General features: G+C 34.9%; 1 protein-coding gene across 1 annotated transcript; it reads left to right on the plus strand.

Moving 5' to 3' along the window:
* The first annotated feature begins 1,434 nt into the window (after nucleotides 1-1,434).
* On the plus strand, nucleotides 1,435-10,703 carry LOC578541 (PDZ domain-containing protein GIPC1). Its single transcript, XM_778704.5, has 5 exons — nucleotides 1,435-1,943; nucleotides 3,113-3,479; nucleotides 7,004-7,116; nucleotides 8,531-8,612; nucleotides 9,143-10,703. The coding sequence occupies exons 1-5, from the start codon at nucleotides 1,590-1,592 to the stop codon at nucleotides 9,334-9,336; spliced, it is 1,110 nt and encodes a 369-aa protein (XP_783797.1). The 5' UTR covers nucleotides 1,435-1,589; the 3' UTR covers nucleotides 9,337-10,703.
* Nucleotides 10,704-25,842: the final 15,139 nt, after the last annotated feature.

Raw genomic sequence — 25,842 nt, forward strand, 5'->3', positions numbered from 1 at the left:
ACTAAAGTCAGCTTTTCATTGTCTTTTGGTATTAAATATTAATTTTTGTTAAATAAACTAAACATTCAAAGGTTATATACTTTTAACAGAGGCAGAGCCCAACTTTTTTCCCCAAAAGTGTCCCTTTTCAAATGGGAAAAATGCCCCCTTTTACTTCAGATTAATACCCTTTTTTTTGTAATAGGTACCTGTTGCACATTCTTATAAGCAAAGCCATTACTAATCGGATCGGGGTGCAAATTGCTGCAAAATTAAGGGCCACGCCTCCTCTACAAGTTGCCGAAAATTTCATGAAAAGTCAACACTTTTTGAGGAAGTTATTACCTACCACGAGGAAAGGGTCGGAGGTAAGCCGATAAAAATTGTGCTATCAACAGGATTATAAGAGTAAACAGTGTTTGTGACATTTGTTTCCGTGGCACTGGCGAGGAAAATACTGATCAGATTGGGGTGCAAATTGCTGCAAAATTATGGGCTGCTCCTCCTCTACAGGTTGCCGAAATTTTCTTGAAAAGGCAACACTTTTTGGGGAAGTTATTACCTGCCATGAGGAAAGGGTCGGAGGTAAGCCGATGAAAAATAGGGTTATCATTTTTATTGAGGTAAACACTGTTAACGACATTTCTTCCTCTGGCATTAGTAAAGCCATTACAAATCTGATTAGGGCGCAAATTGCTGCAAAATTAAGGGCTGCCCCTCCTCTACAAGTTGCTGAAATTTTCATTAAAAGGCGAGACTTTTCAGGGAAGTTATTACCTGCCGTGAGGAAAGGATTGGAGGTAAGCCGATGAAAAATAGGGCTGCGGCTATCAAAAATGGTTTTATTAGGGTAAACACTGTACACTATAAATCCAAGACGCAAATCGGATCACCCAACAACATTTGTTTCGATAATCATTTAATGCACCTCTTGAAGCAGATTTCATTTAAGACTTATGTTGTCCCCACGTTGCTGATCAATATAATAATACAATCTTTCAAGAGCATTTTTCGAGCAATCTTATCTATCTCACATTTTTCCTTATCGATCTCTCGCCTCGTTCTCAGTTCTTTTTCTCCCTTGCCTCCATAGCAACCCCACTGGGAAGAGAAAGTCTGTCCAAAGGAAAGTAGAGAGGAAATGGCTTAATTGAGAAGAAATTAGAGCTAATTAAATAAAGCATTTAGAAACGGAAGATAGAAAGAACAATCATAACATATGAGCAAAGACATTTTGTCCAATGAAATATCATGTGAAGGAAAGAGAGCTAGGATTTGGATGACAAAGAAAAAAAATCACAGTTTATGTTTAAAGGAATGAGGGGGTAACAAGCTTTGGATCCTGGACCGGTCGAGTGACACATATAAAAGGTATTTCAACTTCCACCTGTTGATATAGTAGGAGTGGGCGTACAAATTCCCTCATTTTATCAAAACTTCTAATCTGCGCTTGCGCAGCTCGCTCGTCTCGAGTATACATTTCGCTACTGACGTTTAGTCTGCCTGACATTAATTTCCGGACAAATAAATTGGATTTGCATGCAAAACAGATTCACAAAAGGACATTTTGTCTTGGAAATTACTTATTTGGTTTACGAGGAATATTCAAAATGCCGTTTTTTAGCAAGAAGAAAGGAGATAAGAAAAAGAATGGAGGTTTAGCGGACCCCGTTACAAATGCACAAAGTTATAACGGAGCCGGTGATACACCAACGCATTCACCATACGCCGACGATCCATCGTCCAGATCTCTGCCGACGCTACCAGCCGATGCTCCCGCCGGTCAGCACTCAACACCGGGAAAGCAGTCTACAATGAATAATGCTCCACCTCCTAAACCACAACGGCTTGTTTTCAGTGCATTTCTAGCTCACGGTAGTCCTCCTGCCAAAGTAGAAGGATTCACAAATGTTAAAGAACTCTATGAAAAAATAGGAGAAGGATTTTCCATGCCTGCATCAGAGGTAAAATGAATGCAAGATTAACTTAAACTTTAAGTTAAAGTTTGTCATTTTCACTGAAGTCAGTCATTCAACTTGTTGACGTTGTCAATTGAGATGTCATGTCCTTGGCCTCGGCCTCCAACATTTCTCCTACAACCAGGCTACACAAATTATGACAAATATAAAATTTACTGTAAAGAGATGGAGAGCTATTCAGAAAAAGCTTCTACTTTGAAATGTCTAGAGCCTCTAGACTCTAGAAATAACAAAAAGATAATAAAATACATAGAACCCTAGACTAGGTCTAGATTCTATTTCTAGATCTAGTCTATGTTTAACAATTTTAACAATATATATCAGGTGGTGTGACCAAAGTTCGTGCGGGACCTAAATTCGCTATCTCAACAAATCAGTAAGATTTCAAAAATCTGATATCACCAATGGAAAGAGGAACATAAAATTACCCAGAGATGAAATTTTCTTTGGAATTGGGTACGAAATTGTGAAAAATATTGACAAAACAAAAGATCAGCAAATTTTGCAATCTTTTGCGTCCGTTCCGAAAAATTATTAACTTACCGATAAGGGTCTGAAAATCTTTAATTTGTGAGCAGATTTCCTCAAAATTGTAAGTAAAGAGTGGTTCCAACTGATTGTATGTACATGTAGGTCTATCTTGCCTTGCAAATTATGATATTACCTTATTTTTGATGGATCACATTATTTAATAAATCGACTGTAAACCCCCGTGCATGTAGGTCTCGTTGTTTTTATGACTTTTTCAGATGCAGCGCGCACGTACGATCGGACATCAAATTTTTAGATCGCGATATCTCTGAAATACTTTGATGAAAATTTTTCTAGTCGAACGTACATGTAAACTTTAGAAAAAAACTTTGCCGTCCATTTGGTGATAATTGAAATAAATAAACTTGTGTAGAATATGAGAAATCATAGATCAAATATCACATTTTATAATATGTTCTAAAATGTCCGCGAACTTTGGTCACCCCTTCATACATGTACTGCATCCATGGCCAAAGAAAAACGATGTACCTGATGTTCATGTACACCTGTACATGTACATGTACAACTTACAATACATGTTTATCACTTTGCATAAAATGATATAATAAGTGCATTATCTATAACTTATACCTTTGCTCTTTGTAAACTTCTTTACTTTACAGATTCTCTTCTGTACACTCAACACATTCAAGACAGATATGGACAAATTATTGGGCGGACAGATCGGTCTCTCCGATTCAATATACGCACACATCAAGGGGCAGAAGTTTGAAATCGCTGTCAATAAAGTGGAAGCAGCTCTCGGCCTTACGATCACAGACAACGGTGCCGGTTACGCATTTGTAAAGAGGATCAAAGAGGGATCGATTATGGAGAAGAATGGTTTCGTGGAGGTTGGTGATCACATAGTGAAAATAAACGCTACCGAAATGATTGGGTGCCGGCATTATGAAGTCGCGAGGGCGCTGAAGGATTTACCAATAGGAGAGGATTTCACGATGAAGCTCATCAGACCTCATAAAGCATTTAGTAAGTATCTCTTCTAGTCTTCTGGGATGTGCAATTCAAGCTTCAACTTTATTCCATTTATGAAAAATAGCTGTGAAAATGTATTTTAATTTTTAGAGGAGACTTGATAATATTACATTTACATGTACAAACAATTAAAAATATGAAAAATACATACTGTATCACATCAGTTTATGTTCTTTGGTTGGCTTGTCTTTTGTGCCTTACAAGAGCAATATGATTCTTCTTCTTCTTCTTCAAGATAATCTGCCTCCTTCAATACTGAAGATTCTTGCAGATGCCGTATACTCGGCCTGGTTGGGGTATGCAGGTGGACCATTACACCGGGGTTTCCCCCTACTCTTACACGAATAGTGCAATGGGTTCTTAACGTGCAAGGGTGGTGACTCTCCTGTGCACGGGGCCTCCATTTAACGTCTTATCCGAGGGACGGAGTGTTTTCCACTTGACATAACCTGCATCTATGAACAAGGGAAGGGGCACGTTAACACACAACGCAGGCTTCAGTCACCCGCCTGGGTGGGAGTCGAACCCGGGATCTTTGGTTCGACAGGCAGACGCTTTACGGACTGAGCCAACTCGTTATCAAATGTTTTCTTGATACATACAATTGTACATGTATAATGTGTAGCTATTTACTATTACTAATCTACAGCTTTCATCAATTATCTAAATAAACAGCACCTAAGATTTCAAGGAAAACCAGAAAGAGATATATATATAAGAAAAAAAGAAAGAAAAGTTAGAAAACTCTACATGTACCTTGTCACCTGGGGCCAGTTTCTCGAGACCTGTTAAGTTTGTGGACATCTCATGGAAGTGATGGAACGTATGTTAATTCTATAATGCACATTTCAATGGGATTACAAAGAAGTTATACTTACTGTATACTCTTACGGCATTCTATAGGCAAAGAAAAACTACATACACATGTACTGTACAAGTATGTACTATTGTACTATTGTACATGATGCAAAATCCAACAGATTATTATAAAAATGTCAGTCCATGAAATTTAAAAAAAAGCAAACACAGTACAAGACGTCTTACTAAGGAGCCCGAAAAGACAGGTGAATACAGGTGGATACAGGTGAATACATGTTCAGTAGTATGATGTGGGTTATGTGTCCGGATGCCTAACATGAATAAATCTGTCACTGTTGCTTTTGGATTTAACCAAATGTAAAGATCATAAATAGTTATCTGTTACAATATTGTCTAACATAAATCTATAAAGATTTATGAAATATTGTGTGTGAACTTCTTCAAAACCCTGAATAGAATCAACTGTCCAGATTCACAACCTGTCTTGGCACATAACGTCTGGTTATCCCGTCGGTGCATTCTTGGTAGTTTACATGTAATTAGATCATCACTCTAATGCAGGGTGACAGTCCATTTCTGCTTGATTAATTTGGGCATGTTCGCACAGGTGGGGTTATTAAAGCTGCGGATAGGCTGATACCCCTTGCTATTCTCATCTGAATAATTGGGTTAATTATAGCCAACATTTAGGTATATCCTGTATAAGTTATTTAATAAAATTTAGTTAAAAGTTCTTCCTTTCCACCTTTTTATCCTTCTTTCAACCTTTTTTCAACCTTTTTTCAACCTTTTTTCAACCTTTTTTCAACCTTTTTTCAACCTTTTTTCAACCTTTTTTCAACCTTTTTTCAACCTTTTTTCAACCTTTTTTCAACCTTTTTTCAACCTTTTTTCAACCTTTTTACAACCTTTTTACAACCTTTTTATCTTTCTTCCTTTTTTTAGTGGCCCTTCAAGTGCCGAAATTGCAGAAATGGTTTAATAAGGAAATGTTTTGTTTTTTTAAGTCGGTGTACCGGTATGTTGTCTAAACCAGAGCATGGTCATAATTTAAAAAAGCTCATATTAAAAGGTTTGAAGACTTACAGATTTCATGGTAATGGTAATGGTTTTATTAAAAATTCATTGGAAGCCAGATGGCTGAATTGCATAACAGGAACCTCCCAGCAGACCAACAGTCCACAAGATTGACAATATTTATTCAGTGAAAATCTGAGGAAATTTGTGAAGATGGCGACTGAGAACAACACATCGGTCTAATGTACAGTACTGTAGATCACTAGAATCCTCTGATAACTTTTCAGCAGACCCAAGAGGAGAGAGGCTGGGCGAGGAAAGATTTTAATCCACTCGTATTTTACTATTAAAGCAACTGTGGAATCATGTACACTATACCAAAGTCAATGGAAAACCAAGTAATTTAAGCAAGAAAAAAACATGTAAGAAAAATGCATATTAAATTTATTGCACACATGTATATGGGAATGTTTTAAATTTTTTTTTTTTAATGTACATGTAATAAAAACGGGTGATTTTTAACACGTTAAAAATGTAGTTCTGTTCATATGCCAACCCTGATTCGTATATGAAACAAATAAACATACTGTAACACTATATCAGGCATATGCATATATAGAAAACAAACCTGTTACACGATAGAGACACGCGCACGCTTTACATGAGTACTCTGAAAAGTGGATATTGACATTAACATTTTAATGTTGATAGCAAATTATCAATCAAGCATTAAATTCCACAATCCATTATATGTATGTACACAATACATGTACATGTACATGTAGTCATGTACATTGTACATGGTTCAAAGACTTGTGTCACTTGTGTGCATACATTGTGTACATTTGAAAATTATGCAAACTTCAGTTGATCATGCAAATTATTGCAAAGACACCCCTGTATATACACACTCATTACCTGGTGACCTACACACATGAACATGTAAACAGAAACTAAACATTGGTTACTATGTTTGTAGTGTTTTAGAATACTTCTCATTGTATCTCGATAACACAATCTTCCATCTTCTTTAATAACAGCTCAATTTTATGGAGTAACCTTCATATCAATTAAGAATAGTTTATAGACAAACAACTGTATATAAAGCAATTTCTTTTTGATAAATTCTAAGAACTTTAATGATGTCAATGTCTATGCAATGTTTCCTCCTTCTTTTCTCTATTAATGATAAAGAAAATTTTTCTTTATCATTTTGTAATCTTCATTTTTATGTTAATTATGTTATTGTTCAGTTTAATATTGTTATTTTGTATATTTTGTAAGGATCATCTTTTAAAAGCCATTTTTGTGATTTTCATGATCCTCCCACTTCACATACAATTACATGTATATTATTATATATGTTTGTATTTTGAAGATTGAATCATAATGTTTTTATCTTGCTATGGAAATAAATTTATGAAAAATGAAAAAAATGAACCAGCAAATATGGTTATCTGGATGAATATTCCTTTTTTACTGCAACCTTTTCAACAGACTCTGTGTGATTCATAAAATGTTTCAATGCATTGCAAAAATGATATGCAAGTGACTTGTTTCAATGCATTGCAAAAATAATATGCAAATTACTTGTTTAAAGGCTTTTTGGAAATGTTCCAGAATGTTCAACAAAGTTGTTTTAAAGTTGTGTTATTTGCATTTTTTTGTTCTTTCCTTTTTAGATGAAATTGGACCACGTGGAAGTAAAGTATCAATGGCAACCAACAACAACATTGGTACAGGAAAAGCTACATTGAGATTACATACCAAGGGACCTGCTACAGTAGAACAATTGGTAACAAAATTGACAGATTTTATTTCAGTTTTGTTCAATTCAATACCGGTAGTCCAATACATGAAGCCATATGTAGCTCTTGGTGAAAAAATAGGAAGGGTTGAGGGAAAATCCCCCGCCCCCAACCTGGGAACACCCTTATATTGTTTCTTTTTCTGTAATATTGTTTGTCTCGTTAGGAGCATAATGAAATGCACAAAATCAGAATTACATACTGCACATGTCACCTGTACAGCCCTGATTCAATAAATGCATCAAAGGCTTTTGTTAGTTTCTTTGAATCCCGGACTAAGATGGAATAAGCTACAAAGTTCAAAGTTTATGAAATTATCTGTACATGTACATCATAATTGGTTGGTAGAATATTTTGCTTGTCGAAAATACAGTAACAGTAGAATTGAAGAACTCATAAAAAAAGCAGTTTCTCAACCTCGCAAGTCCTTTGTTCGTGTACACATGTACTGTACATGTAGAAGCAACAATGCTGATTTTGCAATTGGAATGAAGTACATGTACTTCCTGCCTGTCAGTGTTTGATGCCTTTGGGGAGAATTAGATTAATTCTGTTTCCATTCACTTGTGAGAAAGATTTGACATCTTGACATTCTACATGTATGTCTTTCTTTAAAATATGCTTGTTTGTTGTAGGTTGCTGCTGATGAGCTGGGTTGCTTACGTAATGATTCATTTTTCCTGTATCAGTGAGAAATGAATGTAATGCATGTATTATATTTTCAAGCACAGGAAATGAAAATTCATTTAAGCCTGGCTTGAAATACATGTGTAGATGAAAAGTTGGACTTACCACTTATGCAAACATTACTGGTATACAGTACAGCAATCTTTAAAAAAAATGATTTCCATGTATTCAGGTGTACACTGAACTAAAGGCACTAAAGTTGTACATATTTCTATCAACTTTGGTGCAAGAATCATCTCGGAGTGTTTAATATAGAAGGTTAGATTACCAATGAAAACTTATACAATGTGACATATCGACCATCAAAACAACAAAGGTGACATGAAAGGTTTATATTTCCCATTTCATTAACAAAAATCATTGTGATTGAAAACTTTTTTGTTTTTAAGCTTGAAAGATTAATTAATGTATCTACATCATATATATTTAGGTGAACTACTTTCATTCTTCGCATCAAAATTAGACGTACATTTTAGTATATCTTGGAGGTACATTTATTTTAATTGCCTAAAGTTACATAAAAATGTACAGTAAACATGTACTGTACATCTAGTTGGCCATTGATGAAATATCCCCCAGTAGAAATTAGTAAATTCTGTTGAACCTACAGTTGAGCTGTATTGAAACAACAACAAACATATTTGATATTCTGAAAAGAAATCAATAGGCCCACATGTGTATTAAAATGTTTTAAAATTGTTGTGTACCTTGCAGCCCGAGGAATACGAGACGCTAGCCGTAGGGAAAGTTGATGACTGTCTGGAGAGTTACATGGGAATCAGAGATCTTGATTTAGGTGAGTCATTTTGTTTTGTTTATGCCTTTATTTTTAAAATATTAAAACAAATATGTATATTTGTATTATTGTTATCATTTTTTTATTGTTGGGGGAGAGGGGTGGGGGGGGGGGAGGGGTGCTGTTAAAATTAATGATGTATTTTTCAAATTTGATATGTTGGAGGGAAAAATAACATGGCCCTAGCCGCCCTAAAGAACTTAGTTTACATAGAACTTTACAAAAATTATTTTCTTTGTCAATTTTAACCCTAACTTTAATCTGACAGGTTGTGTATTATTATTAGGATTACCCATACAGTGTAGGTTCAATTGTAAAATAATGTTTTAATAGGTTATAGTACTTTGAGAGATTATACATTTTGTGGGGAATATTTTCATTCTCTCCAAGACATTCAATTTAGTGTATATGTGATCTGTTTTATGTTTGTAAAACATACTTGTTGAAAAGCAAACTTTTTTTTATGCTGATGTGAGTTTCACCGTGATTAAATCAGTTCAACTCATTTGGTTTCTTCCTAATTTGATCAGCCGCATCGATCGTGGACATGTTCAAGGGCAAGACTGACTTTGTGGAGTTCATGACGGCCTTCAACGAGCACTTTGATCTCTTTGGATTCCCCGAAGCCTTTGTCTTTGAAGTCTGGGGCTTCATCAAAGATGCAAAGGATAAAAGGCTCACAGATCCTGCCAGCAATCTAGTCGAATTCGACGAAGCATTCTAAAAGGAGGTATAATATGCACCATCTCCACTGCACTTTTTGATAGGGGGAGGCATTTGCTGGAGGGGCGTCCAGCTTGTGCATGTCATCGCATTCTTGTCTTGTTAATAACATAAAGGCAGCACATTCAAAAAATGGCTTGCTTCTGAGAGTAAATTATAAATTTGTAGGAGGAAACAAATGCGTTAATGATGTTGAATTTGGGGTTGATTTATTGCCAGACCTAGTAGATGTTTTGTCCTTGAAAATGTTAATGTTTTTATTACGATGAATAAATTGATGAGATTTGAACAAGATTTTTAAATGTGCTCATCTCCATGTTGTTTGAAAGATAGCTATCATGTGCAAAGTCAATGTTGCGTCTACCAGAATCATGTCAATATTCAAGAAACATGGCATTTCATATTGTAGGCTGTTTTTAAGAAATGATGTGTTTTCTTGTGGTCCAGGTGACCCTTGCTACATTTGCACCAGCCGCTTTTTCCAAATTCAAATCATGTTTGCACTTTGCAGCTACTGTACTGCCTCGTACATGTGTGCCTACAATGTACAAACTCTTTAGAATTACTTATACAAATTTGTGTGATAAAAGTGTTTTTGTATTTCTTCTTGTAGGTGTTTGTGAGTGCTTAAGCCTTGAAACCATAAAATAAAGACATAATTTCTTTCTTGTATGTATTCAAAAGATTTGTATATTGAACGTTTTTAACAAATTGAGTCCATTCGGATCTTTATATATTAATTCTATTTACTAGCCTTGTAGAAATGATTGCTGGTCGATTCCGAAAATTTCCTTGACCTGTCTGAAAGTCATAGTGAACATGAACTTCATGATTATTTCATATTGAAAATTGAAAATAGAACTAAAAACAAATTCCTTTATGTACATGTATGAAAATTCTTTTTATAAAAATATGATATCACTGATCATGATGTCCCACGTTTCGGAAATCATAAACTGGGAATGGGACCAAATATTTCTTATCTTCATTTCGATCTTCTAGACTTACATGTATATCCATAGCGGTGAGGTTGCATTGTGTTTGTCTATGATTAACATGCAAACTTAGGCCTTTGTTATAAGAGGAAATACACAATCGGGTGTTCAAACACTCCCTTATTTATTGTGCTAGTATCATAAGAAGAGATAACATCATGCAATGAAGTCACACATCTCAACTAATTGGAGGATCAAAGGTGCATTAAAACATAGTACCAATGTAATATACCGATAGTCAAAACAAGTGTGTTACAAGTTTGTGACAACTTGCAAGGCAGATATTCAATCATTCTTATTTACAATGTACATTCCCGTAAAAGGGATAAAGGGGAATAGGAACAAAAAGTGGAAAGTTTCTTTGACAAAAAAATATTTTCCCAGGAGTGATACATACCCTTTTCATTTTTTTAAAATATATTTTTGTTCATCATGAATCATTATGAATGGAAAAATGAAATGAATTATGGAATTTATCGTTCATGTTGCCCCGCTCTTCAACATTTTGTTCCTATTCACTTCTATGTACCTATACTCTACAAAATACAATTAAGAGAGAAACAATGTACAGTACATGTGCAAATACTAACAACAGCTATAATATAACTTTTAGGAATATAGTTAATAGCGATCTCCCTACATACTTCATTAAAATACATGTACATAGCACATGTAAAGTACATGTATCTAGCAGCTAGCCATTATGATTAATTATTATTCATATACCGGTACCGGTAGAAGATTATATCTCAATCATTCCTTGACATGTGTTTCCAGTACTTTAATCTTTGGGCATTACCAAATCATCAAGAAGATTATGTACCTGTGGTTTTTTAGAATAACTTTTTTGTTTTGGATGGATATTTGTAATCAGCCAGCCCAGCTTCAAACAATAGCAAAGTACTTCAGTAGAGTTTCTCATACCTCCTTGATACATGTACATGTAGGTAACCACAATATTTCTTTGCATTTGTACACTCGTACAAAAATGTAAATGCTATACATTGCCTCTAATAGAGAAGAGCGTCAAATATCCCAACCTACAACTTCTGCCTCAATAGGCCTGTTTTCATCAGCTTGAGTTTGCCAAATAACCCGCTATTTTCAGACTCGGGATATTATCCCGAAGCTCAAAATTGCGTCGTAACGAGACCGATACGCTCATCACAAATTAGCTCAGGTGGGCGCAAATTAGCCCGCTATTTCCTGCTAAATTGGAAACAAGACCAACATTTCTCTGGATATTTTCTCGACCAAATGTCCCGCTAATTGCAACTGCAGGCTAATACAATTTGAGATCAGGATAATTAGAATAGTGGGTTATTTGGTAAACTTGGGCTGATGAAGGCAGGCCTAATTCTTGCATTAAGGTGGATATGGAATGGAGTAGATTTGAAGGCTTGATAAGGTTTAGCGCTACAGACTAATCCGAAGTGGGTGTACTGCATTTGGAATTCAGACTTTGAACCGATGACTGTACTAACATCTAAACAGCATGATAGCAGAGTCATAACACACTCTTTAGATGTTATAAATACAATGGAGGTTAAATATATGCATGGAGCAGAATTGAGATTCGAGAATCCTCTATTTTCGATATCAGTAAAGTTTCTGTTGACAGGAAAAGTACCCTATAAACTGTGAAAATTGTACACAGTAATAGCTATTGAAACATAGATTTTCTTACAATACAATTAACAGAAATGCTACTCGCAGGGAGGTGAATAAATGATCATTACATACATTGTAGCTGCCAACCATTCCTGTTTTGGAGGCATGATTCCTATTTTTTGGCCTTCAAGTTTGTTTTGAACTCTAGATTCCTCTCTTTTTTTTCCTGAAATTTTCTGTGTGAAAAGCATAAAACATCAAATTTGTTCAAAGGTTAAGGAGGTAATGATGTACTTTCGGCCCTTTATGGTGGAAAATAATATGTGTACACATATTTACAATGTACAATTGATAATTACTGCATGAAACATTAAGCACTGGTACTTAGTTTTAATCAGGTCAGCAAATTGATGTAATTTTGAAAGCACGTACGTTTGGTATCCGCCCTGAATTTTATATATAGATGGAATCATGGATTTCTGATATGATATACTGTAGAATTGAGAAACATCCCTCAGGCTGTATAATTAGTTTTTAATTAGACTGATGGGCATGCTGAAGCCTCGGTCACAAATGCCTTTACGAACTGCTACGAACGCCGCACGAACGATTTTCAGACAATGGAAATTCGGGAAGACAATGGAAAAACACGGAGATTCGTACGAAATTATCGTTTGTACGAACCTTTGTGACCATAGCATTAGAAATGAGACAGTTAGGCCATTAAAAAAAAAAACATGTTTAGCTTCCCCGCCCACTTCCTTTTTGGGGGCCGCCTCCTATTTTATTTTATTTTTTGAATTTTGAATTTTGTTGAATTCTTTTTTCTTTTTTTTGAAATGTTTTTGAAATTTGTTTAAATAAAAAAAATTAAAAAAAACACTGCTCAAATGGATCTATTTCTGATGAAATTTTTTTTTTAAATGTCAGCGGCCATCTTAAAAATAGCCCGACTGTCAGGGGAAATGTACCGAGCGGCCATTTTGAGTGGCCATTTTCGAAAGAAAACAGAGAAAAAAAAGGGCCTCCTCCTTCCTATTTTTCAAAAAAACAGGACGCTAAATATGTTTGTTTTTTTATTTGGTCTTATATACAAAGGTCCATGAATTTTGTGAGATTGTGCTTGCATAGTAGAACAGTTGCAGGCCGGAATGGACAATCACCTGAACTTGTTGACCATGTTACATCATCGGAATGGGAGACCAAACAGTTTGATTTGCAACCTCAAGTAGAATTAAGGCTGTGCATTGTCATTGTTAAGGTTGTTATGTATTGAGCTATTGGCATTGTTGAAAGGGACTTGAGGAAGTAGTCAATCTTCCACTCTAATAGTACAGGAGGCAGGCATTTTCATACATAATTACCAAAAGTAATAAAACCGGGTCTACAGAATGCATGAATGGTGAACACATACATGTTTTATGAGGCTGTAAAGAATTCAGCTTGCATTTAATTTCACTATGTGACTGAATAAATCACCTTGGCACTGTTTACTATTTAATTGATCTTATTATCCCACCAAAGAAAAGAATTATGCAAAGAATGACCAATTTTTGTTCCTGCTTACATTTATACACCCTTATTTCTGATAGCCACATTTAATTTCCTCTGGAATCTCATGATTTTTCAAACGATTTAGGAGAAAAATCAATCATAATCTATACATTTTATTTGCCAATTATTCACAGAAAAAAGATTATTGAGTATTCCTCACCATTCAGTTGCAATTAATCTTTTTGAATCTGGATAATTGTGGTTAATATCAAAAACCTTTTCATAACCAAAAGATATTCACTCAACAATCAACATTCATTTTGTAATAATCCTCACCTCAATTGTATTCAATATATTTACATGAACTGCTCAAGTAGAGAACCAAGGATGCTACTTATGTTTTTGTCTATAATGTGCATGTATTCAATAGTTAATAGTGAGTGCTTTAAATATTCATATACACCAAACAAAATCATTATTTTTTTTAATAATAGAGATTTCAAAATTATGTCAGTTAGTTTCTTTAAAAAAAAAAGGTGTAGATTCTATTTTCTTGTAAATTGTTTCATTCTGAGAGCTCTCCATCTACATTTTCACACTTTGTGCATGCTGGATTATAATGATTCAAACATTGATCTACCAAAGCAATTTATGTCAGAATCTGTGACTTTTATTGAGTGACCTTCTGAGCTGTGCAAGCAAGCACGTACCTGTGCCTTCAAATTCAATCGCCATGTTTCTTTCAAATCATTGCATTGTACCAGTGGCAATTACATCACTTTCAAAGCACAGATAGATTTTAGTATATGAAGGCTACAGTGTAACATACATGTACAATGTATGTCATGGTAATGTACACTTATTCTGTATTTGTTTATTTTTTGTTGTTGCTTTGTTACTTTTTTAGTTCATGTACATGTAGATATTTTTAGGGTAGTTTTTGTCATTTTCTTTGTTTTAACTTTGGGGTGCATTCATAGTTCAATGGTGTCTTATCAGAACTAGCCTTATATAACAATTTAAATAAAAAATATATAAAAATAAAAAAATAACAGTCCATTGGAACTTTTTCTCCTTCAAACTTGTCCATAGCATGGTGGTTAATTTGCTCTTAAATTTGGAAATGTATATATTGGATTGGACTTTATATATATATATACTATATATACATAGTATGAACAGCAGATTGTTTTGGGGCCTTAAACTTGCAGGAATATGGGGGTTGCATGGGTATTGCAATATGTACTTAATACTACACATGCATCTACAGTACATGTACATGCATTGTACAATTTACCATGTCACCACATCCTGTTTCAGTGCTCCGCACATTTACAGCTACATATGTTCTTTATTTCTTTTCTTCTTTTGTATTTGTGCTATGATGCTTGCAGTGACTAAACTTTTTTCATGCTTTCAGATTTGTTTCCTACATTGTAATTGAGTATATCCCCAAATTACTGTGTAGAGAACAATGTGTCTTTCAAAATAGAATGCTCTCTACTTTTCATCTTTTAGAGTACAATACATACAGTGTAGGCCCAAAATCATATGTAGTTGAAATACTAGTATTTTACAATACATTTTTTGTATTGATGTCATCCATAGACATCTAAACTACAAATTATGTTAAATCTCTCTATCAAATTATATGGTTGTAAATAAGAATTGATGTACACTGTATATGAGGAAATTAAAATGATTTATTAGATAATGTACAGTTTCTTCACACAGTGAATGAAAACTTTATCTTCTGTTGTGCATGTGGTGCTAAGCAGAAAAAGGAATATGTTTGTTTTTAATAAATTAGTTAGGATTTAAATTAGAGAGGTTTGTAAGTAAAAACATGTCATCAGTATGACAGTCGGCAATTTTAATTTTGAAGACTAAACTACATGTAGTTAACATTCACACAATAAAGATAACCATATATGGTTACACCTGTAGGTTAAAAGTTGCTGTATGTGTAGTAGGGAATAGAATATGTGTATCACACACATTATTTATGACTATGCTTTGTCATTTTAATATCATATCAAAAAGTGAATAGAGGTTCATCTGCATAAGTTTAGGATGATTATTTTTTTTATCATCAATTGTAATAATGAACATGAAGCATATACACATGAATATAAACGCACTTCTGCTTGCACACCGAGTCTCTGAAGGATTTTTTTTTTTTAAGCATTCTCCATTAGCTCGCTAATTTCATCTTGACATTTACAGTGTAATAATCATAAAGTAACATGCACGTAAGTGCTAGCACAGCTACAATTGTGTAATGGGTTTAGCAAGGTAAAAATATCATGCATCGCAGTTGCACGTACGCTGCACAAATTGGAGTATGCCTGCTTCGTAATTACTATAGTCATGGGTATTGATGACCTTCGATTATGAACAATCAACGGTTTTTGAGACCTCGATGTCATCCTACAACTCTCTCCCTGTCATGTCATCAATACGATAAAATTTTCATTAATAACATGTACCGTACATGTGTGAATTATTAGCTGGTGCAATGCTTCATATATTATCTTCATGTACATGCATGTACTCTTGCGGGGAAATGAATTTGCATACTTCTTAGCGGTACTTTTATAATTTTGAATAAATACATGAGAATTTTTTTTTTTTAATGCAACTGTTTGTTAAATCTACATACATATTTGGTTTGATATACAGTCAAACCTGTCTATAGCGACCGCCCAAGGGAAGCACAAAAAGTGGCCTTTGCAGACAGGTGGTCTTTGTAGACAGGTTCCTTTAGTACATGATTCAATGAGAAACCATTTTCAAGGGAAACAACAAATGTGGCCTTTGTAGACAGGTGGTCTTTGTAGACGGGTGGTCACTAAAGCAGGTTTGACTGAAAATTTACACTTGAAATTTTATATACACCCTGTACTTAATCCAATTAGCCCTCCAGGATAATATTTTGTGCTTTCATATTCATGTAGATGTACATGTATATAGTGCGGTATGAAAATACGTATATATATATATATATATATATATATACATACATATATCTCCCCTGATGCTGTGAATTATGCCCTGTCACTTTGCGATGCAATGTAAGATCAAATATTGACGCTTACCATAATCATTCAGAATTTTCAGCATTTCTGACCTTTTCTGCAGTACTGCAGTTATGCCACCACAACACTACACACTGTTTTCAGGAAGTAAATGTACACCACATTTTTCTTCTTCTTTGTATTTCATGACAAGGAATAGAAGAAACCACATTTATTGATCCTTAAAAGGTTTTCACTTGTATGTGTTTTAGCAGCTGGGCTGTTAAACATACATACCATACCTGTATTCTACAAATTAAAATACATATATTTTATGGCTTTGTTGCATTTTTATACTAAATTAGCTCGCATGCTACATGGCGCAGTAAATTATAAATACACATACAAGTCAAGTGTGTAATTGCTCAATTGTCATTACCATCCAAAATCTGATTTCATTCAATGTTTTTATCATCTACCGGTATATTGAGGGAGTTTTAATGAAATTCATACAGGTAGTTAATGATGTACATGTTTGCAAGCAAAGTATTACCTTGTATCTGTATGCAAGATGAACAGAGCTGCTTGTCTTGTATCTAACCCTAACCCTAACCCTATCGGTGTACCGGTATATGTGCATGTACCTGTATATCTCTATATCATTGGTTGCATTATATTGTAACACGATACTTTATTGAACAGGTTTACTGAAATATTAACTTGACAGGGATAGCAACTGCTCATAAATCTGTGAGTGGTTTTATAGTTATAGAATTTTAGTGATTAAACGTTTATGACGACAATTTCATCGGTTTAATTATATCAACTATAAGTTTTCTTTATCCCTCCCCAATATCCTATTGAAATAACCTACGAAAACCTGAATTGAAAATAGAAAGAGATGAACTGTTTTACATCGAACAAAGAAAATGGTGAGTTGTTTCACCATTGTGTTTTTAATTGTATTCAATCAAGCTCGAGCACCCACTCTATTCTATATTGAGCTCGTCACTACCGCCTCGCTCTGCAGATCTTGGGAATATCCAAGTCAATTATTCAGAATAGAAGCTTTCTCTAATTCAATTGTACATGTACATGTACATTGTAACTGTAACGAATAAGATGTAGTAGAGATCCCTCTTGTTCTTATGTAAAAACTGTATGTGATAAAAATAATTGTATTTGATTATGAGCATGTACACTGTACCGATATGTTTGTACTGTAGATTTCTCTCTTAATACAAGCTCATACATGTACATGTATATTGTACAATACATTGCCTGACATGATTTTTTTTCGCCTACGGTAGCCCTTTTATTACAAAATCTTATTTGCCTATACATGTACAAAATAGAAAGTTGTTGCTTTTAAAAAAAACCAAAGTGCCCTGTATTTGATGTCATTGCAAAGCCAGCTTCTTCACTTCATGATCATGAGTAGCCTCTATTGGCATCAATTGGGTAATTGACTTGAACATTTCCATGAAAAAACAAGTGTGGCAATGAGAGGGTTTATCAATCCAGTGGCTCGAAAGAACCTGCCATTTTCATAGGTCATTGGGAATATAAACAATTTCTTGCTTTAATATTTTGTATATATGTAATAACTGGTCTTTCATTGGGACAAAGTGCCTCAAAGTCATTGTACTTGAGTTGGGCAAGGGGAAATAATAAATGCTAATATTGAGAGGTGTTGTGGACGAGTGGATAAGTCGCCGGACTGTGGATCACAAGGTCCGTGGTTCAAGTCCCGCCGCAGCACTAATGTCCTTTGGCAAGACATTGATCTACATTTGCCACTCTCCACCCAGGTGTTAAATGGGTACCCGGTAGGATGCGAAAGCTAATGTGGTTAGATTAGCAAGTGTGCCCATGTAAAAATGACGCCTGGCTGGAATGCTCCCCAAGGAGTGGAGAATGTGCATACATTGTGTGCGGGTAAGCCTGAATCCAATGACCGGGGTAATAATATACTTATCTGTAAAGCGCTTTGTGAGGGCCTCCGGTCCTGAAAAGCGCTATATAAGAACGAGCTATTATTATTATTATTATTATTATTATTAAAGGATGAATGCATGTACATGTAGTTTTGTGGCTATCACTACTCAGTTTTCACATAGTCATAGGATTGAGTGTCTGATTATTACCATGCTCCCAAAATTGCATGCAGTCACATTTAGTAATAAGGCTGTACTTAACAAAATTCAGTGCTGTTTATCAAATTGTGGGACAACTTTCCAGATATTAATTGTCTTGTGTCAGAATTGTGACATCATAAGTGATGATGTCACAATATTAGCGTATATTATTTGTCATGAAGTCACAGTCACTAGTTCTCTGGTATTTTGTTTGTTAGGAATCACTGATCACTGAAGTAGTAGAGTTTGAGGTCAACTGGTGAACCTCAGGCATTCTTATTGTTTTAAACTAATAACCATGGCAATTGGTAACTATGACATCATCATGGGTGTGTTCTCTATTTGTGTAAGTGTGAAATGAAGGTCATTGATATTTGTAGATCTGTTAGAAGTTGAGTATGCATACTGATAGTTGACATTTACATATACGGTAAACATGTTGGCTTATACGTAAAAATTCTAAAAGAGAAGTAACCTGAAGCTATGCGTAAAGTTATGAATGACTTAACAAATGATATGAATATGAAGAGCCAAATGGGATGCCTGAAAATGTTCCTGACATTTTAACAAATTGTGACTATATTTCCCATAATCTCAATTAAATTGTAGCCCAAAAAACACTTTGCATTAAAATGTTTTGTTATTAATGATAAGGTAAGTCTACATCTGCATATTTTTAACTTTAGCTTAAATGCAATTTAAAGGATTTAAGAATCCCTATTAGCTCTTCATATTCAAGTCATTCGTAAATTCATGCGTAACTTTACGCACGGCTTTGTGAAACGCCCCTCCCCCCTGGTAGAGTACAGATAAATTCAGACTGCACTTGACCCAGTTTCACAGCTCATTTCACTCCTGTATGTTTACTCGAGCAGTGTATTTTTGACATCATTTCCAATCCACATGGACGGACGTTCTTCAAAACTTACACGGTATTGAATGCATTCCTCTGCAATAAGTTAGGTTGTTGTTGTTGTTGGTTTGGTTGTACATCCTGTAAATGTACAGGCACTTATCATACAATGTTGCATATTAATTTTATAGCCTTTCAGATTTTCAGTAGATCATGCAGAAACCAAATATGAATTGTCATTCCGACTATTACGAAGCCATTCCAAAGCCATGAATATGCACATTTCCAAGTAAAAACAAGCTTATGTTTAATTTTAAATGAATGTACCAGTATTTTGTGCCAGGCATCAGCATGTACATGTAAAATCTAGGTATACATGTATATGAGTAAGAAAATTGCAGTATACAACTATACATGTAAATGTACATAAGGATTGAACTACTTCATTGATTCGTTGAAGGTATGTTTGAGTGGGAAATGAAGTGCAGTATTGGTTTGACAACTGATTTTTATTTTGAATTGATTTTGTTATTTTTGCTGTTCCTTTTGCGCAGAGGTACATTAAGATGAAATCATGTAGTTAAAAATTAGAAATTTTATGAGAAAGTGACAAATTTATTGTAAGCTGTAGATACACCTACTTGTAGTTAAGGAAGGTATTTGGATATACATTCATATAACAAAGAAGAAAAAGGATATATGAAGTTTTCTTGTTTGATGCTTGTAGAATGCAGTTAATTTATTCATGAGGTTTCACCGCTGTGCATATACAGTAAGTTAATATTTGGTGAAACTTGGAGGATGCTATCACATAACAATTCAAATGAATATATTTCCCCTTTTTTCATGCTGTATTGTACAGAAAGATCAGGTTTTATTGATTGGTCCATTTTGTTGTATAAAAAAGTATGGTAGTTTACAAGGGAGATATGACAATGATGTGCAAGGGAAGAAAAGTAGATTATGTGTAATTATTCTTACAGAGGTATAATAAGGACTGTATTCATTCATGATAGTTAGACTGTATATTTTGCACCTATATGAAAAATGCCAAAGCGCAACTCAAGAATTCAAAAAAATCATGCACCTTGGTGTTTTTATGTAATCAGGAATTGATTGTACTGGAAGAATATTATATGTGTGAAGAATGGTCGTATTTGTACAGTAAATGTTTGAATGTATGTATGCAATTGATTGAATAAATAATATTACCATCCACCTAAGATAGGACTGAAAAGGTTTTCAAGGATCTTTCTTTATGCATACAGACTGGTGTCTTTGAGCTCAGGTACATATGATACGCACGTTGATATAACATGCTCATAAGCAGGACATTGGATAGGCATTGAGAGAATGGAAAGAGGAAGGGAGAGGGGAGATGGGGAGGGTGAGAGAAAGAGAAAGAGGAATAGTGCATGAGAGAGAAAGAGGGAGAAGAGAAAGAGAATGGGATAAGAGCATGAGAAAGAAAATGGGAAAGAAAGGACCGCTTAGAGAGAATACGCAATTTGCGGTATAGAAATATATTTTATTATTATAAGAGAGAATGGAAAAAGAAAGGGATAAGAGAATGAGAAAGAAAGGGATAAGAGAATGGGAGAAAGGGAGGAGTAGAGAATGAAAGATGAAGGGGAAATGAGAAAGATAGGAAAAGACAGGTAGAAAATGAGAGAGGAAATGGGATTAAGAAAGAAAGAGATCAAAAGTGTGAGAAAAAGAGGGAGAATGAGAAAGAAAGAGAGGGAATAGATAATGGAAGAGAAAGAGGGGCAAATAACAGGAGAGTGAGGAGACTCGGGAGAGGGAATGAGAGAAAGAAAGTGGGAAAGAAAGGGATAAGAGAATGAGAAACAAAGGGAGGAGTAGAGAATGAAAGAAAAAGGGGCAATGACAAAGATAGGAAATAATAAAAGAGAAAAACAGGTAGACAATGAGAGAGGAAGGGTGATTAAGAAAGAAATATTGAAAGGATGAGAAAAAGGGGGGAAATGAGAAGGAAAGAGAGATACATAATGGAAGAGAAAGAGGGGCAAATAATAAAAGAGTGAGGAAAGGGAATGAGAGAAGGAGAGGAAAGAGAGAGATGTAGGGAAGACAGATAGAGGCAGTACGAATACAATAAGTCAATGGCAGGCTGAGAGACAGAGAAAGATACAAGATAAATGCTAAGTGTCAGTGATCACCATAAAGTGTAATAATGATCATGGATTCGAGAAGCACTCAAGAAAATTGTGCATTGCAATATCTGTTGAAATGACTAGGCATATAGGAACCCGTTAGCGAGATTTTGGCCTAATATGAATATTTATGTTGGCTGGATTTAATTTTGGGTAAGATGCAGTGTCACCTTCAATATTTTCATACAATCTGGTGCACCTCTCGAAACCAGGAAATGTCATAAAATTAATTAAAATGTATATCAAGACTGATTTGCATGATATACATGTAGATTGATGAGGTGAGGGATAGAAAAAAAATTAAAATGGAAGTAATTATGTATAGAAGTGTGAGTTGAGAGAAAGGGATGCGTACAAATTGAGTTGAAATATATGGGTCAATAAAGAATGTATTGTTAAAGAACATGTCCAAAAGTTAAAAAGATATTTGAATGTGAATATTCTAGATGGATAAGAAATTGTGTTTGAAAAGTTATTGATAGAATTTAGGAATAATGAGATAGTTGAATAATTTTCCCGCCATATGAATACACTGTACTAATAACAATCCAACCTTTGAAAACAAAGGCCTACAAAAGAAGGAATTTGCTCAATGCTCATAGAAATACCTCAGTGAGAGGCCTATTAGCATTTTGTATAACCTCTCTGCATTTGTAGCTCTTAGTGTGTTACCCACACTCTACAAGACCAGGAAGGTGGTCAGTGAGAAAGAATTAAAAAGAATAAAATATACCATGTTCAACATATCCTGTGTGAAGTGGCTCAGACGGGAAGAGAGAATAAACAGAGAAGACCGAAATAGAGCATTCATATATATTATATGTTATTGCTAGATTACAGGTACACGACACTTGGGCGTACACAATGATATGTTGTGCGAACTACAGAGCTCCAGATAAGTCACCATCAAGCGAGGTTGCCATGGTAATGTTCCAATAAATCTCAGGAGGAGGTGAATAGTGCGTGTGTTGATTTTAAGGTTGGCTTTAAGAATGCAATTAATGAATCACTATATCATGCAATCTAGTGCGGTTTTATTTATATCAAGAAACATAGAACATCTGTTGCTTGGATATACCTCTGGCAAGCTCTGCACTATCAAACCCTTTTGTACAATCATCCTGCCGAAGAAAGTCAATTGTATCATGTTTAGACTAAGCATTGCTAGATATGTGTATTTCTTCTGCCTCATACCCCCCCCCCCCACCCCTTAAAAAAAATATTTAAAAAAAATAAAACTAAATTACTTCAAATTTAACTGAAAAGCACCTGATATTGTATCCAATTTAATTTTTATTTTGCATGTCAGAACTTTCTACAGAGTTTCGTCCTTCCCCACCCCTCTTTTACAAATTCTTATTCCGCCCCTGCTTTGAGTCATTGTAGATCAAAATCAACATTTATTATTCCCCGCACTCTACAGACACCATCTCAATCCTCCCTCCATCATATGTGTAAAAATGTGGTAGCATTATGGTTATCAAGGATAAAAGCATGGTGTGCTCCATTAAACATGCAAGTGATGTATACTGCAATTATGAATAATGCATGTGAACAAGAGAGATCATGGGAAAGGACTCTCTCTCTCTCTCTCTCTCTCCCTCCCTCTCTCTCTCTCTCTCTCTTTCTCTCTCTCTCTCTCTCTCTCCATCTCTCTCTTTCTACATATGTCTATCTCTCTCTTTCTCTATCTGTCTCTTCATCTCTCTCTCTCTCTATCAGTCTCTCCATCTCTCTCTCTCTCTCTCTCTCTCTCTCTCACACACACACACACACACACACACTCCCCTAGGCCCACCTCTCTCCCTAGCTTCCCTCCTCCCTCACCTCCTCTATCTCTCTATCTCTCTTTCTCTCTCCCCCTCTCCCCCTCTCCCCTTCTCTCTCTCTCTTTCTATTTCTCTTGCTCTCCCTCTCTCCCTTTCTCTCTCTCTTTTTATTTCTATCGCTCTCTCCCTATATATAGCTCTCCCCCCTCTCTCTCTCTCTCTCTCTCTCTCTCTCTCTCTCGTTTGTATTTCTTCACAGAAAATGCAAATTAAATTCTGAACATCATGCATTATGTAATAGAAAAAATGAACCTTCAACATACATATATATATATATATATATATATACATATATATATATATATATATATATACATATATATATATATATATATATATATACATATATATACATATATATATATATATATATACATATATATATATATATATATATACATATATATATATATATATATATATATATATATACATTACATGTTCAGGAATACTTAGCAAGTCATCAAAAGTTAAGAGAGAGAGAGAGAGAGAGAGAGAGAGAGAGAGAGAAAGAGAGAGAGAGAAAGAGAGAGAGAGATCAACATCATGATCAATATCATGATCATATCAAGACAGAAATGAGTCTTTTCAAAAAGTTTACATCATGTACCTGCTAATTATAGGCCATAAACACTCTTCTTTTTCTAAATCATGTGCTTTAAAAAGAAAACAATAAGAAAATCAAAGTTTCTTTGTTTCCATCGAACAAAGCTATTATGGGAAAAGTAGGAATTCAGATTTCAGAAAACAAAAATAATGCATAATTTTTTTAAAACAGGCTTTCCAGTTTAAAATGTGTCTTGAAATTTTGTTTAAACATGGGTAGCAGTAATTTAATGACAGGTTTTGCTTTCATGTTGAGATAAAAACAAAAGGGAAATAAAAGGGTCACAACATTTTTATTTCTTTCTTTTTCATTCATTATTATGTACATGGACATGACTGTGTGTATGCGCTCGCATCGTGACACTAGAGGGAGCAATACTCTTTTGGTAAGCAGTAAAGGTTCAATGCACACATTAAGATGCTGTTTCTCTTTTCTTTCTTTGCCATAACTTCTTTATAGTCTGCTTATTCTCCCAAAGTCTCCCCCCCCCCTCTCCCTCTTTCTCCCTTTTTCTTTCTCACTCTCTCTTTCTCTCTCTTTCACTTTCTTCTACCACTTATTAAGAGCCCCTCCCGCTCCTCATAAATGCCCTTGTCACCTCTGATAAGTGCTCATATTAAAATATGATAGGTACCCTTTTTCCTTTGCAATATGCGTCCTTGTTCCATTCTCAAAAGTGCCCTTTTTCATTTCTGGTAAGTGCCCCTTTTCAGATACGAGAAGTGCTCATTTTCACTTCGTTTAACTGCCCCTTCACCTCTGATAATTGCCCCTTAGCAAATCTAGGAGGTGCCATTTTTACTTTGACAAGTGCCCCTTTTACTTTGTAGTAATTGCCCCTTCCCCTTCTGATAAGTGCTATACATTTCAGCTGATGAGTTCTCATTTTCACCTCTGATACTGTGAAGCCTTTATTTTAACACGTGCCCCTTTTCCTGCTAATAAGTGCCCCTCTTTCTTTGTATTAAAAGCCCCTCCCCATTCTTCATAAATACCCCCTTTTCCCCCCTGATAGGTGCCCCTTTTTTATTTTGACACGTGACCTTTTCCTTTCTAATAAGTGCCCTTTATTCTTCTGATAAATGCCCCTATTGAAATATGCTAGGTGCCCCTTAAACAAAGACACCTTATCTTAAACAAGTGCCCATTTTTATCTCTGATGACTCAGTGCCTCATTGAAGGTGCTAACAGTGCCTCTTTTCACCTCTGATAAAAGTTTATTTTTTATTTTTGAAAGCACCCTTTCCCTTTTTAATAAGAGTGCTTTTCTTTCTCATAAATGTCCCTTTTTATCTCTTTTTATTGCCCCTTTTATTTTGACACGTGCCCTTTTCCCTTTCTAATATGTATCATTTTCCCTTTCTTTTTCTATTTGATGAGAGCCCTTCCCCTTTTCTTAAATGCCTGTATATGATATCTGTCTAGTTTCCCTTTCCCTTCGACAACTACCCCTTAACCATTCTCATAGGTGACCCTCTTCATCTCTGGTGAGTGCCTCTTGTCCATTTTCACCTCTGATAAATGCCCCAATTAAAATATGATAAGTGCCCCTGATTTTAACAACTAACAAATTTAACAAATTAGAGCAAGCTTTTCTTTAATTCCCCCCAAATTAATAGTTATGTTAGATCTTTTCAGTCTTTCATCATAAGATTGTGGTTAATTGTAACCCATCAGGAACCCCTCTTTAGAAGATGTAATTTTTTGAACTGCGACCTCCCAAATCACACCCAACTGCAGAGTTTGATGTCTCGGACCACAGGTAAAGAGAAAATAACAATTATTA

This window comes from Strongylocentrotus purpuratus, unplaced genomic scaffold (genome assembly GCF_000002235.5).
Source record: "Strongylocentrotus purpuratus isolate Spur 01 unplaced genomic scaffold, Spur_5.0 spur5_scaffold_3, whole genome shotgun sequence".
In the NCBI taxonomy this organism is placed as follows: Eukaryota; Metazoa; Echinodermata; class Echinoidea; order Camarodonta; family Strongylocentrotidae; genus Strongylocentrotus; species Strongylocentrotus purpuratus.